This window comes from Tenrec ecaudatus, chromosome 2, assembly GCF_050624435.1.
Source record: "Tenrec ecaudatus isolate mTenEca1 chromosome 2, mTenEca1.hap1, whole genome shotgun sequence".
Taxonomy (NCBI): domain Eukaryota; kingdom Metazoa; phylum Chordata; class Mammalia; order Afrosoricida; family Tenrecidae; genus Tenrec; species Tenrec ecaudatus.
Window position 1 is genome coordinate 190984198 of NC_134531.1, and position 12228 is coordinate 190996425.

Genomic DNA, 12228 nt, shown 5'->3' on the forward strand with positions numbered 1-12228 from the left:
GGACAGCACCATGCTTCCTTCTGTTGTCCATGGGATCGCTATGGGTCAGAACAGATTGAATGGTACCTAACAATAACGGGCTCTGGCCAGAATTGTCATTATTCAATTAGCATGGTGCTTTGAATCATGTGGTTTCTCTCCTGGGAGAGAACACGTATGGATTGGGGTTTTTTCATTGTTGTTTTTTAAAGTCTCTGATTTTTGTCTATTTTCTGGTATTTTGACAACAGTATTGTAGTCATCAGTATTTGTGTGTCTATATCAATAATGCCTTTTAAAAATAAAGTCGTCATTGAAAAGAGAAAAAATGCAAGGCTTCCACTAAGATGCAAATAATGTTATAATTCAACATAGAAGGCTTTTACAAAACAATTTTTAGTGATTCGTATGATAAGAAAAATACATTTAAGCAATTTTTTTTTTTAAGTTACAATTTTGGAACCCACAAAGGCAGTTCTATCCTGTAGGGACTTCTTTCTGCGAGGGAGGAAGAACCCCCCTGGCAGAGGTCTGCGGCCATTGTAGGCAGTCAGGCGGCCCTGGGTTACAAACAGGATCGGCTCGCTGCCTTTGTGGGCGCGTGTGGAGCCGTGTGGGCCCTATCTGGGAACGTCGGACTGCTAACCTCAAAGCCAGTAGTTCTAGCCCTCCGGTGCTCCCCTGAGGCTCTCTGCTCCCATAAAGTAGGTGCAGCGAGGGGACCCCCGAGAGGAGAGGGGGGGAAGGAGGAGGGGGTGGGGGAGGGCGGGCGGTCATGGCGCCGAGATCATGGCGGCAGAAGGACAACGGATTTCGGATTTCTCAACGGAAACCATGATATGGTGCGACCGTGTAAGCACTGAGTCTGGGGACCAATAAGAGTGGGGTGAGCATACTTCAAAATGTCCATCCCGTCAGCCACCGCGCCACCCCCCCCTCTCGTGCGCGCGCCCAGGGGACCGGCCACGTAGACAGTCCGGCTGCGCGTGCGCAGTGTGCGCTGCAGAGGCCCAGTGGATGCCGGGAAAACCCTGCACTGCGGTGTCCGTTTTCGTCGATACCATTGGTTCCCGATCACGTGTTACCTCGCGAACGGCTGAATGTCCACGAAATGACTCTGCATTTTTCTCTAATATGGCCGCTCTTCTGCACTCGTTTCCGCCCCTCCCACCGGATGATTGGGTGGGACTATGCAAATTGGACCGTGGAACACTCATTTTAGTTGCTTCTCCCCCTTTCTGCTCGAGGGGGCAGAAATCCCAAAGCATCAGGAGAGGGATGTGCAGTGGTCAGTTCAGCCAACATGGCAGGATCAGTTCGTTCTCCTCCGCGGGAGCCTGTGCCCTTCTCCCTGTCGAGCTTGCAAGTGTGCAGAGCATGAAGACGTGGGAGAGCACTGGGTTCTAAGACCCCAGCCTCGGGGTGCCGAGGACGCCAGCCCAGAAGGAGATGCTTTCTCAGAGTCCAGAGGAGTGTTGATATGCTGGGATTTCACCCGCCCAAAAGGTTATAGAGAAACACGGACATTTAGTGGAGCCCAATATCGTTATGAATAGATATGCTTGGAATCAAGCAGTGTCAGAGGACATTCTGAAGAGGGACCAGTGCCGAAACGACTCCGGTTTTCCCGGTATAGGCCAATGGCTCGTCCATTCCGTAGGAAATAGCTTCAAATTTCATGCAGCGTTCCAGACAGTTGGGAAATCAGATTCACGAAGGACACGTCATACATTTTCCAGTTAGAGCCTGGGATTCCAGTTTGCGCAAACAGCCCACATTTAGTTCTCTACCAGTGCCTAATGCCCAAGGTGAAACCCTCTGCTAAGCTGCTTACTAGCCTATTGTCTCAATTAAGAGTGATGTTAGAAGAACAATTCTTTAAAGGCTCAAAGGACACCTAAGGGCAGACTGTGAACCCCGAAATTTGGATTCCGGGCTAATCAGAATGATTTTTGTCACACCACACTTCATCCACACAAAAAATCACCCACTGCAGGCTGACCAACACCTCCTCCCCCTCCCTTTTTCTTCTTCTTGGACCATGCCTTGGCAAGCAATCATTGGGGGTTCACTGCGGGATGGTGTAGGCCACGGGGCCCTGCCTCCTTTATCAGCATGTTCAGGTCTCCAAGACAGTAGAACCCTGGCGGTTTGGGAAGCAGTCAGGGGTGGTCGAGAGGGCTGGGAGTTAGGGTCCCAGGTAGCCGTCCTGCTGTGTAGAACTGAATAAGCCATCAGCACCTAAGGGCACCTAACTGTGTGATCCCTCCGGAGGGGCGGGCAGAGCTTGTCCTAGATAGAGATCACTTAGGACTGAACACAGGCAGTGTCCATGCACTGTGACCTTTCCTAGGTTACCTAGCCCTTGGGTCTCTGTACCACTTGGAGATAGCCCCTGGGCACACAGCAAGCGCCCAGTCCCAGTGGATGCTAGTCCATATCATTTCATCTGCCCTGGCACAGCCTCGGGATCCACGCGGCATCTTGCAAACACAGCAGGGGTACCCAGCACCCCCCACCCCCCTCACCCCTCACCCCCCGCCAGGGCCCCAAGGTTGGGGGCGGTCTGTCGCGACAACTGCAGTGCATTGTGGGGCTTGTAGTGTGGGGGCTGGGGGTGGGTAGGTGGGCGCGGCAGACGCAGCGGGGCCATCTTCGGCTGGCGGGCTCAGCTTGAGCTGCCTGCACCCCTCGCCTGGCCTCATGGCGCCACGGCCTCTGGGCCCCCTGGTCCTGGCACTGGGCGGCGCCACGGCTGTGCTCGGCTCAGTGCTCTTCATCCTCTGGAAGGTTTACTTCGGCCGCGATCGGGAGCAGCGCTGGGACGGCAGCGAGGCTTGGTGGGGCGCGGACCCTGTCCACCTTCCCGAGTGGGACGTGAGTGTGGAGCTGGGAGTCTCGGAGTGGCTGGCGGGTGGGCTGGGGTCCGGGTCTTTGTGCGTGTGTGTGTGTGTGTGTGTTTGTGTGTTTGTGTGGCTGCGCACCTGTGAGCGCCGGTGTCGCCCGGCTCGGGGACTTAGAGAAAAAAAAATCCACTGTATAGCTTTAAAAACTAAAGACGGGGAGGGAGGGGAAAAAAAAAAGAGGACCTGATGCAAAGGGCTTAAGTGGAGAGCAAATGCTTTGAGAATGATTGGGGCGGGGAATGTATGGATGTGCTTTACACAATTGATGTATGTCTATGTATGGATTGTGATAAGAGTTGTATGAGCCCCTAATAAAATGTAAAAAAAGAAAAAAAAACTAAAGACAGAAAAACATTGAAACTAGCAGCCAGCCAAATGATATTGCCTAGAGTGGGGGGGTGGGGGCGGGGAGGCAAGGACAATGGATTTTGGATTTGGGATTTCGCATCAGAAATTATGAATAGTCGTAGCGCGGCCGCCGGAGGCCACATGCACATAGCGGCCATACGAGCGTCGAGTCTGGGAACCGAGGACTAGGGGACCGCGGGGCAGCCTGCCCTCCCCGCCTCTGGCGCGCTGGGAAGCATGGAGGCGCGTCCACGCGGCCATCCCCGGCCCGCGCAGCTCCAGCCCGCGCCCGCCTGGCACGCGCGCAGTGCGCGCGCCCGGCCCAGCCGCGCGGAGAATGCCGGGAAAAGCCCTCCAGGCGCCTCGTGGGGAGCGCGGCGCGCTTGCACACCTCTTGCCGCCCTGGGATGTGGCGATTGTTAGTCTTGAGAAGCCGAAGCTGACCGAGGGCCCGGGATGTGCCTCGTGAGTGGGATTTGGAAGTCAGAACTCCAAAGGCAGTGCTCTTGCCACGACCCTGCCGGTGAATGAGTGGAGGGTGGATTGGGTTCGTGGGTGCCCTCGACCTTGGCTCGGGAAGGGCTGGCGGGCGGTTGCCCACCGCAGCCTGACCTCTGTCCTGCAGCCCGAGGATGAGGAAGAGGAGGATCCGGCGCTGGAGGAGATGGAGCAGCGCGAGGTGCTAGTGCTGGGACTGGACGGCTCCGGGAAGACCACGTTCCTGCGCGTGCTGGCGGGGAAGCCGCCGCTGGACGACCACATCCCCACCTGGGGATTCAACTCCGTGCGGCTGCCCACCAGGAACTTCGAGGTGGACCTGCTAGAGAGTGAGCGGATTTCTACCCCTTCCCGTTCCACCTCCGCCAGCCTGGGATGGCGTGTAGGGCCCTTTGTGATCCCACACATCCCACGTGGTCCCCTGGCCTCAGACTCAGCTGAAACTGTCGCCTACATGTCCACTATCGAAATGCTAGTAGTACCGGGTGCCACGCACAAGAGATGGCGATGACCGCTTGTCATACACGCGAGGAAACAGCCCCAGCAAACTAAAGCATTTCTCTAGGGTCTCACTGCTGCTGAGTGGGGGAACCCAGGCTGACGGTCAGGCTTCTGGCTTGAGGACCTGCTGTCAAGTAAACACTGGGCTGCAGGCTAATCTGTTCAAACCGCAGCCATTCTGCGGGAGAAAGATCTACAGCCTCAGAAAACCCAGATGGGTAGCTCTGAGGCGGAAGCAACTCCAGGCAATGGGCTGGTTTGGGTTCCATTATAAACCCCGCCCCTCCCCCCAGCTTACCCCACGTGGGTACTTCTTTGTTTGGGGGCGGGGGGGGGGGGCTTACAGTTCATACTTCCTGTCCTTTGTGTGGGACTTACTTCCTTCAGGAAAGGCCTTCCTGTGATAAGCTGCTACTCAGCCTTCAGGATTTAGATTACCCATCAGGCCCTGGCTGGGTGAGGGGCCCCTCTGCTGAGTCCTGGAGCCACATGCCAGCTGACTAGGCTGTGGCACCTGAGGCATGGACGGTTTTCTGACCCATCTCTGGCCCCTAGGGCCCTTGACACTGGGCTTCAGAGTACTTGTGCGCCATCAGGGAGGGGCTGTAAGCCCCTTCACTCAGTCCTTGGCTCCGTCAGCTCAGGCACCCGCAGACTTCTGCCGCCCAGAGGATTCAGACTAGTAAGACCACCTGGGCTTTGTTTGATGCCAGGCCTGAAAGGGCCCCTACATCTGCCCTCAGGCACTGTCTGCTCCCTTTTTGGGTGGGGGTAGGGAACTTGATGGTCACCAGGGCTTCTGGGCCTTTCCCCAGTACCCTTGCTGTGGTCCAGTGAGGCCTGAGCTTGTGGCCCTCTCTTGATAGTCTTGGCAAGAGGGGGTGGGTGGGTGGTTTGCTTTTTAACCCAGTGATTTCAATCAAGTTCTGAGGTACCCCCACCACAAGTGTCCCTTCCCTGGGACCCTCTACAGCACTCCGCTTGGGGCCCTTTGTGGGGAAATGATGTCTTACCAGTTCTGTCAGCTTTATCCTCCAGCAGGTTCCAAAAATGCCTGCTTCTCTCTCCACTACCCACTGGCTCCCCAGCCCAAGCCACTGTTACCTCCCTTCAATTCTGCAGCAGTCTTAGCCTCCTCTGTTCTGCCTGCTTCCATTTCTTACCCAGTGCCAGCCAGAGGGATCGTCCAGGAACTCAGTGCATCACTCTAAGCTGAAACGCCACACCCTCCCAAGCCTACCTGCATTGTGTAGGACAGCCACAGATGACCTCTCTGAGCTCATTCCCACCCCTCCCCCCCCACGGTGGCTCCTTAGTCACTGGCTCCGTTTCAGCCATGGCCTCCCCACAGTTGGGTCCTCACCATCCCAGGCTCAGCACCTCTGCCAGCCTCCTTGGGGAGACCTTCCCAGACCACCGCCCAGCGCTTCACTCTTTCTATTCTCGTTCCTCCCTTTCTGGACGGTGTTCACAAGTTACTGCCTTGTCCTCCCCAACCAGGGAGGACGTGCCTGGAGAGCAGGGCCCCCGCCCGCCTTGCTCACCTCTGCATCTCCGCACCCACCCAGGTCAGTGCTTAGCACCGAGTAAGCACTCAGTAAGTACTTGGTGAGTGCTTGCTGGGTGCCAGGCACTGTGTTGGGGGCTTTGAGGGGATCCAGAGGGTAAACCGGCTCGACCTACCTCTCAAAGGACTTAGAATCCACAAAGTCAGAGGTGGAAGTCAAACATCGTGCTGCCACAGACCAGTGTGGGTGACTGCTGGGGACTGGGCAGAGAGGCAGACGGGACCCGGCTGAGGGCACTGTGGGTGACCCCTGAGGATGGCATTGACAAGGGAAGAGAATGGGGTGGCTGGCTGGAGGGCGAATGAGTGTGGAGGCTGGGCGGCCTGGGCGGGGGTGGTCTCAACTTGGAGACTTGTGGTCCTGGCCAGCACGGACTGGGGAGGAAGCTAGCTACTGGCAAGAGGGAAGAAAGGCAAGACAAGCGGGGAGCACCTCTTGCTGAGCAGTTACAACATGCCAGTCCTGTGACAAGTGCATTGCATACGGTCCCCTTGGACTCCACTGAGGAGAGTCTGCTGGCCATCACTAGGGCTGAACCCACGTCCGCCTGGCACTGGAGCTCGTGGCCTCCATGCCCCTGGCAGGGGGGTGTCACAGGCAGTGGGGTGAGCCTGGGACTGTGTGTGGCAAGTCAGGGCCTAGGGCCGCTCTGAGCTGGCCCCTGGCCTCTCCACAGTCGGTGGCAGCCAAAACCTGCGCTTTTACTGGAAGGAGTTTGTGAATGAGGTGGACGTGCTGGTGTTTGTGGTGGACTCCGCTGACCGGCAGCGTCTGCAGTGGGCCCAGCAGGAGCTACACAAGCTGCTGGACAAGGACCCCGACTTGCCTGTCGTCGTCGTGGCCAACAAGCAGGTGAGGGTGGGGCCTCTTCCCAGGATGCGTTTGGCTGGGCGGGGCAGAGAGCACTCAGGGTTCAGGCCTGGAGAGACTGCCCCGGAGCCTCTGTCCACTCGGATTCTCGATCACCTGACCCCACCAAGCTCCTGTGGGCCAGTGGGTGGCTTAGCAAACGGTTGAGCGCTCAACAGCTAACTGAATGATTTGAGATTCAAGACAAGAGGTACCTGAGGGCCCGAAAATGCACTGCCGAGCTGCCGGCCAGCACACACGTGGGAACCCGGGTCGCCCCAGTCAGAGTGAATGACATTGTGTCCCAGTCGACCCTGCAAGGCACAGGAGATGATTGCCATTTTACAGGTGGGAATCCTGAGGCTCAGGAAGGGTTTGCAGGCTCCCCAAGGTCACAGTTTAGCAGTGACAGAATGGAGACGGCTGACTCCAAAGCCAGTGTCTTTTCTGTTCTGCGTCCTTGTGAAGGAGCCCTAGTGGTGCAGAGATTGCATAATGGGCTCTGCTAACCGCAAGGTCAGCAGTTCGAAACCACCAGCTGCTTCGGGAGAAAAACTAGGCTTTGTTCTCCCACAAAGAGCTAGTGGCAGAAACCCACACGTGCCGTTCTGCCCTCACTTCCAAGTTGCTGTGAGTCATTGACACCGTGGCCGTGCGTTGGGTTTGTTTTGTGACTTCTGACTATAGACGAGACAGCCAACTCTTAACAGTGTGCCGGGCATAGTGCATATGCATAATTTTCTTTGATAAGAATGGATATCAAACTAAGAAGCCTGAGATTGAAAAAAAGTCCCAAGTCCAACTCTTTCAAGATGCTAGGCTGCGCCATTTCCCCTGCCCCTCCCTTGAGTCAATTCCCTTAAGTCTCTGGGCCCTGGGAGGTGCTCCAGGGCCCCAAAACTCACCAGAGTCCGAGGGGATCTCTCAGTGGTGGGTGGTGCTCAGAGGAGACAGCTCCACTCCTGGCTCTTGCTGGTTATAAGATCCCATGCCCTGTTTCTCAGGGGGCTCGTTTTATACACAGCAGGCTGGCATTACCCAGGATGCTGCTGACAATTACTCACAGGTGAATCGTATCCGTATCTACCTCCACCCTTTTATCAGACCCATGTAGGGGGTAAGGGGTTCGGTTGGAGTTAGAGACCTAGGCTAGAAGAGCCTCATTAACCAGGCCACTGGCCCTGCAGTGCTGCCCACCTGGCAGTCGCCTCCTCGTCGAGACCTCTGGGGATCCCTCGAGAGAGCCTGCTTTGCAGACCCTGTGACCTGAAGAAGTGCCTACAGGGACAGAAAATGTGTGGTGAAGCCAGAACTAGAGGGCGGGGCTTCTTTCTCCACAGCCTCTCCGAGGGCCAGGGTCCTGCCCTAGCCCCACAGCCTCAGTATCACTGGGCTGAGGGAGGTTAGGTATCTGTGTGTCAGGAAAAGACCTGGCGGCCCGTTAAGAATGGGGATCCTGTGCTCTGTGGGCCAGGATGGTCCTGTTTGTGCCGCTGTTCAGCTAGATTCATGGTCCCCATTTGAATCTCAGAAGTGCTTGGATTTGACAGTTAAGTTATATCATCCTGTTTATAAACTACAAAGGAATTTTTTAAATGGATGAAAAAAAAGGGATTTTTTTCCACGAACTTTGCAAAGCCCCTGTATGCCTTAAAGCAATTTTGAACCAAGGGGGGCCATATGAAAGGTCCCAGCACTCTAAATTTGTTCCATGATTCGTTTTAATCAGAGTATAAAACATACACTTTCCGGCCTTGCTGTATAACCCACCGCCATTGAACTAATTAGATAACTAGGCCCCAAAGCCCCCAAGGACAGTCAGATTGCTCCATTGGATTTCTGTGAGTGTTTTACGGAGCAGGCAGCTGCCTGTTTGTCCTTAGTAGCCTGATGTACAGACGCCCAGATTATGACCCCTGTTTCCCTTTAGTTAGCCTTCAAGGGGTCTCGGTGGTGTCAGTTCACACCCACCACATGCTCTGGGGGGGGAAGGAGGAGGCTTTCTGCTCCCATAAAGTATGAGCCTCAGAAAGCCTGTGTGGGTGCCTGGGAGTGGGACTCTGAGGGTCCTAAGCTGTCCTCGCAGAGCCTGCCGTACAGCAGGGCCCTTCCTCGAGCAGCCGGTAGTGATGAGCCTGGTACTGAGAACCATCACTGAGGGGACTGCAGACTCGTTCCAGATGCTGCCGCTGGGGCTTGGGCCCTGACGCCCCCCAGGTAGCCCAGGAACAATTGATTTTTGGGTGCCGGGGATGGGCACAAGCTGGAACACCCTGCTCCAACCAGCTGCTCTGTCTCCCCAGGACCTGAGCGAGGCCATGAACGTGGTGGAGCTGCAGCAGGAGCTGGCCCTGCATGCCCTCAACAGCCAGCGGGAGGTGTTTCTCTTGGCGGCCAGCATTGCCCCCTCCGGGCCTGGCTTCAACCAGCCTGGCACCGTGCACATCTGGAAGCTGCTCCTGGAACTCCTGTCCTAGGCAGCACCCCTGCCTGCCACCCCGCCCGGGACCCAGACCCGTTGCTGCCCCTGCTGCTTTACGGTGGCCTGGGCCTTGGGTGGGACCCGGTGGCAGGGCCAAGAACCCTGTAGAAGCTGTCCAGGGGAAACCTGTAGGCTGAGGGAGGTGGGAGGGGGTCGGGGGTGACCCAGGCTCCACAGTGGAGGAAGGCACTGTCTGTCTGAGCTGGGCAGATGCTCAGAGGTCAGTACTCCAGGGCCTCCCAGTCTCCATGCTTCCCTCCCGGGTACCACCTTGGGGCCCTGCCGCCCAGCCCCACGGGGTCCTCCAGCCCCAGCTCTGCCTGACGTGTCGTGGCCTTGTGCTGTCTCTGCCTCTGCTCCCGGGCGTGTCATTTTTCAAGCTTTGCCCTGCCCTCTCCCGCCCCAAGGAAATGCTGCAACAGACTTGGAGTTCCTAGCACGTAGGCTTCTGACCTGCCAGCCTGCCCTCACTATGGAATGACAGGAGCTTGGCCACCAGTGAGCAAAACAAGGCCGTTGGTGGTTTTCCAAACTGGGAGACACTGAGCACTCACAGTGCCTGTGCTTGCCCTGTGTCTGCCTGCCCACGTCTGCAGAAGCGGGGGCCCTTACCTCACGGGAGAAGAATGACCACTGCGGGAGCTGGGCTCTGCCCCAGACCTTCATTTACTGTATGGATTTAGTTTTGAAAGGAACGGGCAGAGTTCGAGGTTCTGCTCCGCGGTGCTGCTGGAAAACCGCAGGGGAGTGTCACAGGGAGATGGCACACTTCACACTGACTCCGTGTGGCCTGCTGTAAGGGGATGCAGAGCCCACCTGTAGACACAATGACTGGGAGGGAGCCTTCCTTCCTGTCACAGGAATGAACACGGGCGAAAGAAAACCCTTTGGGCGGGGCTGGACAGGCAAGCCTAGGGGCTTCGGCCCTGTGGGCTTCGCCCCAGTCTTCTCCAGCAATCAACCAGACAGTTGCTAGCTCCGTGAGGTTCAGAAGCCCTGTGACCCTAAGGCTGTGGCTGGCACTTCTCTTTCGTGCCAACAGAGGGAGCCCTGCTGTTTGTCGGGACCCCAAGGAATCAAGGCTACACATTCGCCTTGTTTTCTTAGCCTACAGTTTGCATTTGACTTGAGACCACAGGCCTGCTTCGACTTGTGTCCAGCAGCTTCAGTTCCACGGCCAGCCAGCACAAGAGGCGCCTGGGAAGTGGTGGGAGCACATTCCAGAAGTCAGCTGATAATCATTGTCATTACAGAGATTAGCTACAGGCTGCCCCGGGTTGTGGATGAAATCCGGTCCTGGTCCCACATGTCACTTGAGTTTTGGAGGTAGTGGGACCTGGTGCCTGCAGTTCTTAACCAGCTGTACTGTGGTGTCAAAAATGCCCTGGGGGCCTGTGGGAGAAACAAGCCTTAGGCCGTCCCCTTCCAGGGACCTAGTGGTCCGGTGGTTTCCTGTGGGCTGCCAACCACAAGGTCTGCTGTTGGAAACACCAGCCGTTCCAGGGGAGAAAGGAAGTTTTCTACTCCCAGAGTTGACTCTTGGTTTGGAAATCTCCGTTCTATAGGGTCACTGAGTTGGAATTAACTCGATGGTAGGGTCTTTTTGACGGGGGGTGGGGGTGGTTGGTTGAACATAAGGTCAGCATTCCAAACCCACCAGTCACGCTGAGGAAGAGAGATGAGGTATCTATCTGCCTAACAACTTAGAACCTCAGAACTTAGTAGTGAGGCCCTCAGGGTTGGAATAGACTCACTGGTGGTGAGTTCTGAGGTTAAAATCCTCAAGAGGGAACCTGAGGACAAAGTTAAGCCCTTTTTCCAGAGAGCTGCTGCTGAGTGCTTTGGGTCCTGTGACCTTGGAAGGTAATTACCACAAACAGCACCAAGGGTCCCCCACACCAAACAGCCCTGGGATAGTGTAGGCCTTCGGCCAGCCACTCATGGGCTGCTGGTACCCACCCCCGGCAGTCTGCCACATTGCCCCCCTGCTCCAGGTGTCTGTAGGACACAAGGGAGGAGAGGCAGAGGGCAGGGTTGACCCAAACTGGACTTGGGGGAAGCTGGGAACATGCCTTTGGTTATCCTTAAGCTCTCACTGCCTTTGGAATACCCACCTGATTCTAGAGTCCACATCACCTGCTCCCCGTGGAGATGCCTGTGAAGTTCTCCATCTGCCTGCCAGTGGGTGGGCCGCTTACTTGCTCAACTTGTGCCAATTACTTGGGATGCAGGAGGGCTTTTGTTCTGAAGTTACTGAAATGACACCTTAGCTTTGGATTTTCCAGTCTGACCCAAGGAGGCCAACCTGGCCGAGACTGGTTGGTTGGAGGGTCTGGGCAAAGAATGCCATGTTGAAGTGGCTCTGGCTCGGAGAGCCGCCTCATTTCTGTCTGCCTAGAATCACAGGCTTTCCAACTTGTGCTCCAGCAGCAGCGTTCAGCTGTGAAGAGGGTGGAGGCCAGCTCCCTGGCCCAGTGGTCCTCACGACGCCAGGGTGAACCTGGCAACACCCACTATCTGCCTAGGGAAGCACCAGGTTCTCCACAGCGTGGTTCCCCTCGCCTCTGGAAGACACTTCTGCCCAGGCCTAGTTTATCAAGCTAGCCTGTGACCTTTAACGGGCCCCCCGACTGCAGCCCTGAGGTGTTTGCAGGCAGACTTGGCTGCCTGGCTAACCAATCCCGAGTGTTTGTGCCCTTTCTAGTATCTTTAAGGAACTGCTGCTGGCAGGTGGGCCCATTAGGAGACAGGAGGATTCCCACCAAAGATTCAAAAGTATGGGGGCTTGCTGTCTGGGCCCAGACCACAGGACTGCCGGGACAAATGAAAAAATGGGAGTGTTTCTGGACATTTGAGGCACAAAATAAATGCCAAAGCTACTGCTCTGCTTTTGATTTTGAGTAGCTGCAGCTGTGGAATGTGCTAGAACACAGCTTTGTGAACACCTGTTATGCACTGGAACCCCAGGTCCCTGGCTGTTGGCTCTTATCAGGGCAGGTTGATAAGGAACATCTGTGTATGCCTTTGAGGATGACCACCTACCCCATCCCTGGTAACTTTGGGGGAAGGGCTTAGAAATAGAAAGAAATCTGATCAT

At 56.1% G+C, this 12228-nt stretch overlaps 1 protein-coding gene across 1 annotated transcript; it reads left to right on the top strand.

Annotated features, from left to right (window-relative positions):
• Positions 1-2602: 2602 nt before the first annotated feature.
• ARL10 (ARF like GTPase 10) lies at positions 2603-12029 on the top strand. The gene is made up of 4 exons (XM_075541989.1): positions 2603-2856; positions 3859-4060; positions 6477-6652; positions 8953-12029. Exons 1-4 carry the CDS (start codon positions 2683-2685, stop codon positions 9124-9126), a joined length of 726 nt encoding a protein of 241 aa, XP_075398104.1. The 5' UTR covers positions 2603-2682; the 3' UTR covers positions 9127-12029.
• Positions 12030-12228: the final 199 nt, after the last annotated feature.

Bases quoted from the DNA above. Each gene is read 5' to 3' on its own strand.
- ARL10 (XM_075541989.1), top strand. From the start codon at position 2,683: ATGGCGCCACGGCCTCTGGGCCCCCTGGTCCTGGCACTGGGCGGCGCC. The intron at 2,857-3,858 runs GTGAGTGTGGAG...TCTGTCCTGCAG, and splicing joins TCCACCTTCCCGAGTGGGAC to CCCGAGGATGAGGAAGAGGA. The intron at 6,653-8,952 runs GTGAGGGTGGGG...CTGTCTCCCCAG, and splicing joins TCGTCGTGGCCAACAAGCAG to GACCTGAGCGAGGCCATGAA.